The sequence below is a fragment of the Arachis stenosperma genome, chromosome 8, assembly GCF_014773155.1.
Source record: "Arachis stenosperma cultivar V10309 chromosome 8, arast.V10309.gnm1.PFL2, whole genome shotgun sequence".
Lineage (NCBI taxonomy): Eukaryota > Viridiplantae > Streptophyta > Magnoliopsida > Fabales > Fabaceae > Arachis > Arachis stenosperma.
Window position 1 is genome coordinate 37,814,466 of NC_080384.1, and position 5,706 is coordinate 37,820,171.

Below are 5,706 nucleotides of genomic sequence, written 5' to 3' on the forward strand. Positions count from 1 at the left end.
ATTCTCAACGTTATATAGATATCACTACTAGAAAACTAGTTATTACAGACGGATATTTCCGACGGATTTCATCCCACGGAAATACAGAGGGAATTTTAGAGGGATTTTTTGTCAGAAAACAAAAAAAATGGATTAACATAAATTACAGACAGAAAAGAGAATCCGTCTATAATTCCGTCGGAAAAATTAATTTTTTTTCCGTGAAAAATGGTTACAGACGGAAAATCCGTCTGTAATCAAATAGACAAAACGCTGCGTTTTATTAAATTTAATTTAAATTTTCCGTCGAAAATATTAGATTAACCGTAGCTCAGATCTTACCCTCTCTCGATCCATTCACACTCCACACAAGTTTAGCAGAGGCTTCTTCCTCTCTCCATCCACGCTCTCTCCATCGCTCCGTCCACGCTCTCCCCGTCACAGGAGCTTCTTTCACCGCCGCCGCTCTCCCCATATCTCCGTCCACGAAGAAGCTCCATCGCTTACGAGCTCCATTTTTCTGCTCTGTTTGAGCTGTGTTTCAGTCCCCTCCATTTAGATCTGCGCTTCTGAATTTCAGATCGCGTTCCGGTAACCTCTATTTCTCTTCGAGTTCTTCATTCACTTGCCCTCACTACACATTCTTCTCGTCTCACAATCTGATCTCATGGCTCCTAACACTGTTACGGACTTTGTTTTCTTGTCAGATTCAATTTGAGACAATAATCACTTCCGTCATTTCAAAGATCGAATGCAGACATGGTAATCCTTTTGTTTCCTCATAATTCCGCACTTCGATATTTATTTTAGGCTTCTCTATCAGCTACAATTTTGATATGTGCATGTAATTTGAATCTGTGATACATTTACATGGGCTTCGTGTTGTGTAATTATACACACTTGCCTTATAATTGAGATCTATTCATGGCGAGGTTTGTATTTGAATGTTCTTCAAGATTACTGTTGGATCTTCTGATTTAGCTTATGATACCCGATGTTATTTCCCTTTCTCCTCAAATTTAGCTATGATAGGTTGCTGTAAATTCTATTTCGTACAAAATTGGTGATGAATTAGATTATATGCAAGTTACTTGCCCATTGAGTGTAGCCAAAATTGTGAGGTTGGGGCAGTGCTGGATTCCTTTACAAAATGATGCATTTAACTGGGTTGGGGAATACTTCAGTCTTTCTTTCTATTTGCTTGAATTATCTTATACAACTTTGAATTTATGTTCTGAATTTTTTTCACCTATATAGGTTGTACTTGCTGCATCCATTGTGGGCAAATTTGGTAAAGGTGAGACGTCTTGAATTGATGCTCAGTTAGGTGGTGCCTAAATCAATATGGATTAGAAATTGCTGTTGCACTGACAAAGAATTCTTTCTTTTGTATGCAGTTCTGGTTTCTAGGCAGTTTGTTGATAATGTTGTGCAGATATGTGTACTAAAGGTATATTGTATTCGCATTCTAGTTGTAATTGCTTTGCCTAGTTCAATTTCTGTATCCTTATTTATCTTAAATGTTCTCTCCTTTATTAATTAGTAGTTCTGTGAAGACAGCTTATCTCTCCAAATTTATGTGAAGACAGAAAGTTATGAGAAGACAGCTTACCTCTCCAAATTTTCTGGATATGAATTGTAGCATTTCTCAAGGTGATAAACTCTTTTCTTGTTAAATGTGTATGGATTTGTCTCTTTTCATCATTATCCGTATATATATTGCCAACTTCTCTTTGTATCCCTCACTCACTTACTATATCCCTCGCTTCATCAATTCTCTCCCTCATCACTCATCATCATCATCTCCATGGCTTGTTGCAACTACTTCTTCAACCCTCAACAAATAGATGAATATCCTTTTCCACTTCCCATTCAATTTTCCTTATATGATTATGATTATTACTATTATTCCAAGTAATCTAATTAGATTAAATTGTTACAACACTCTATATATACGTTTTTTGGTGAATTATTTGCCACTGTGCTGCATTTATTTATGTTCAATCTATATTTCAGGGGAAACAGTAACGAATATCCACCACTGGAATGTTGGGCACACGAGTTTTCAATACAAGACATGGAGCATTACCTTTCACTTCCTTTTTATGAAACTCTCTCCATCGAACCAATTTCAACTATTAAAGGTATATATATCATGATGATGACTGATGTGTTTCTTAAAGTTTTTATTTGCTTATTAGATTCTTATATTACTATAGCTACATATATTATACCTTGTCCTTAAATACATGCAGACTATGATAAATCAGAGGTACCGTTTTGTTTTTTCACAAGTTTCCTTCTTCAAATTTAACTCAAGTTTGGTTTTTTTGAAGCTTTTCATTGGGTGTCTTCTTGATGTTTGATAAAATGCCTGAACTAAAAATGAGATTTTTTTCAGGTGAAAACTGATGGAGCAAACTCTAAGGGAAAAAGATGCAGCTAACTGAGTTTACAGGGGTGAAGGAGCTGTTAATCTTGTTCTTGCTTACAATGGATCAATTAAGTGTATCGGATATGATGACACCAATTAAGTGTATCAGCTACGTCTTGAATTAAGTGTATCGGATATGATGAGACCAATTAAGTGTTTCCATATATTACGAATGGTTACTTGATTTCCTTATCGGTGGTAAAGTATACCTTTCAAGCTATTATTTTCATTATTTAATAAGTGGTATCTTTTTGGTTGTAAAACTCTCCTGATCGGAGTACTTCTGTGCAGTAAGATATATCATTATATTATTGCACAAAAGGATGTTCACTTGTCAAGATCATCTCTAGGCTTATTTTTGTTAATTAGTTTAACTTGCTATTAAAATTCTTGTCCCATTTTGTCATGTAGATTCTAATTGAGGTTGATAATCTACAAGATATCCTTGGCCCATATATATTCAGATCAAAGGTGTTAATAAAGATGCAGTGGCAGTAGTGGGTTCAATGCTTGAATTGGATGGCTCATATACAACTAAGGTTCAACATGTTTTATTTTAGTTCCTTTTCCCCTTTCGTGCATAATGCTGGGCTGAATATATCTAGATGCTGGTCAACTTACTATTATTCTTGTTCATTATTTTGGTAGAGTTATCTTGAAATAATTTTAAACAGACTACCAACAATAGAAAGAACTTCTACTGGGATTAACTCTCATCAATCAGCAAGGCTGCTAGAGATTATTGAATTTATTCAATCTTAGGTATACCTTTCCTATATCTATGTGGGTTGCACATGCGGTTTTTTCTATTTATTATATTTACATAGTCCTTGAAATTTCAGAATTAATATAGTTATGCCACACAATTTTATATTAAATTAGTTTGTATAGATACAAATTGCACCAATAATGAATTATCAATATGCAGAGGGAATGTATCTTTTGAAAATGGCACTGATGGTTCAATTGAATAGAAATTTTGCAAGTTCGGGTCTTTGTTTGGCTATTGCCATTGTTCAGTTGTACATTTTTGTCTTTCTGAGCTGTTGAGTAATAATCCTGTTTATGCAGACAAATGAGCTCTATCAGCTGGCGTCTGTTGCCTTCTGCTTGCTTGTAGCCTGATAAGGCCTTAGAGCTTGGAATCATAAACAGCCGCCATGAAGCCTTCATCACTTCCAAACTTTGGTGCAACATTGATCACCATGACCTTGTCCTTCCAGCTCTCAAGACCACACTTAAGTATGTAAAGTAATTGAAAAAGAAAAAAAATATCATATAGTATATAATTTCACCAATGTATAGTTGCTCTTCAAATTGATTAGGAAACTTGGGTTGGACTATTTAGACCTTTACTTGATTCATATGCCAGTGAGGTTGAAAACTGAAGTTGATGGAGTTCTTGAAATAGGAAAGGATGATTTGCTATTTTGACAATAATGATGTGGCTATATTCAATTTTGACTTTAGGTGGAAATGAGCTCATCATGGCAACAAGGGAAACTCAGAGAATTTTGAAGCAGAAAGGAATCCATTTGGCTGCATGGTCACCGTTTTCTAGTAAAGTCACAGATATTGGCATCCATTTTCTAAAAGGTATTGGGCATTGCATTGTAGAACTGTTCCAACATATAGCCACTATCTTTGTTTCTACAATGCACTGATATTGTGTTAATGGCATCCAAATGTCTTGTGTATGAGTGTTTCTGATTAACAATTTAAGAGAAAATGAATTTCATAATTTCATGCTCATCTTCTTGTCTTGCCTTATTTCAGGGCTACAAAATCTTGCTCTGTTAAATTTGGAAGGCTGCTTTGTAACAACTGCATGCTTGGATACTCTTGCAGGTTGAATCACTTCACAGATCTTATTTATTTATTTTTTGTGTTGGGGGGGGGGGGGGGGGGGGAATAAGTTTATCTTGATAATATCTATGCCAAAGAGCTTTAGGTGTATCTTCTTATTCATTTAAAAATTGAAGGTTTCAGGTTGAACCAACTTACGTTACTTTTTAGTTTTTAGAGAACTTCCTTTGTTGGATTTAAGATTAACTAATGAATCATTCAAGCAACAAGTTAATATTGTGATTGATTGTTTTCTGCCAGAGCTTCCAGCCCTCTCGAACTTGAATATCAGTAGATGCAATTTTACTAACAATGGATGTGAAATGTTTTCACGTAAGTTGTAGACTTGTCACTTGTACAGCTAGCTACTCAATATATACTTATTGGGTTTCACTTTTTGGTTGTGAATACTAAGTTTGTATTATTGGCTTCTTTTCTTTGTTTTTTTTATTCTACCTGTAGTAAGTGATGAATGGTGATTTTGACTAAACTTATTTTTTCATTTTTTTTATTTCAGCTTCCATCAATTGAAGTTGTTGCAAATTCACCACCAACTGAACGTGATCATAGGCGGCCACCAATTCATGTGATTGTCATATGTCCAACTCAAGAGCTTGCAAGTCAAGCGACTACAGAAGCTGCTGAATTGCTTAAGTATCATCCTACCATTGGTGTTCAGGTTGTAATTGGAGGGACAAGACTTGCCTTAGAACAGAAACGTATGCAAGCAAATCCTTGCCAGGTAAATCCTTTTATTATTGCGGCTGAAGTGTTATTTCTAGTGGAATAGAACCATGCACACTTTCCAAAGGACATGTATATAAGCAAACAAAAAGATCAGTAGTTCTTCAACATTACTAAATAACCTTTTCATATAGATGCTGAATATTATGATCTATTAGGAAATAATCACTAATGTTTTATACATGCTATACAGTACAGATCCTTGTTGCTACATCTGGAAGGCTTAGAGATCATATGGAGAATACTACTGGCTTTGCAACTCGGCTGATGGGTGTGAAAGTGTGGGTGCTCGATGAAGCGGATCATTTACTGGACATGGGATTTCAGAAAGATGTTTTGAATACAGAGTTTATATTTTGAATTATAGTTCATGTATCAATACACTTTGTTGATATATGGTTATTACTTATTATTATAGTTGATGTATCAATACACTTTGTTTATGTTTTGAATTATATTGACTTGTTTGTTTATAGTATTTTTCTTTTAGTTTGATAATATAATGAATTTGTTTATTTTTTGAAATATTATAAATATTTGAATACAAATTAGATAAAAATTTGTATTAAATTTATATTTATTTTGTATGAAAATAAGTTTATTTTGTAATTGGAAAAATAATAAAAAAATATATTTTACCTTACTGACGGATTTACAGACGGATTTTCTGTCTGTAATCAGAGTGTGAGATGATTTTCCAAAGT

General features: G+C 34.2%; 1 protein-coding gene across 10 annotated transcripts; it reads left to right on the plus strand.

Annotated features, from left to right (window-relative positions):
• Positions 1-322: 322 nt before the first annotated feature.
• On the plus strand, positions 323-5,477 carry LOC130943556 (uncharacterized). 10 transcript variants are annotated; one of them, XR_009071845.1, is made up of 15 exons: positions 323-570; positions 687-741; positions 1,237-1,276; positions 1,377-1,429; positions 1,523-1,632; positions 1,996-2,123; positions 2,381-2,611; positions 2,825-2,952; positions 3,062-3,175; positions 3,485-3,655; positions 3,884-4,009; positions 4,190-4,261; positions 4,520-4,591; positions 4,776-5,000; positions 5,196-5,477. XR_009071845.1 is itself a non-coding variant. In XM_057871477.1 (8 exons), the coding sequence occupies exons 2-7, from the start codon at positions 739-741 to the stop codon at positions 2,423-2,425; spliced, it is 333 nt and encodes a 110-aa protein (XP_057727460.1). In that variant the 5' UTR covers positions 323-570; positions 687-738; the 3' UTR covers positions 2,426-2,611; positions 2,825-3,060. The 10 variants fall into 10 exon arrangements, 1 of the variants encoding a protein (XP_057727460.1); XR_009071841.1 differs by having other exon boundaries at positions 1,526-1,632; XR_009071844.1 differs by having other exon boundaries at positions 1,526-1,632; positions 5,201-5,477.
• The last annotated feature ends 229 nt before the right edge of the window (positions 5,478-5,706 follow it).

Bases quoted from the DNA above. Each gene is read 5' to 3' on its own strand.
- LOC130943556 (XM_057871477.1), top strand. The intron at 1,430-1,568 runs GTATATTGTATT...ATGTGAAGACAG, and splicing joins TGCAGATATGTGTACTAAAG to AAAGTTATGAGAAGACAGCT. The intron at 1,633-1,995 runs GTGATAAACTCT...TCTATATTTCAG, and splicing joins GAATTGTAGCATTTCTCAAG to GGGAAACAGTAACGAATATC.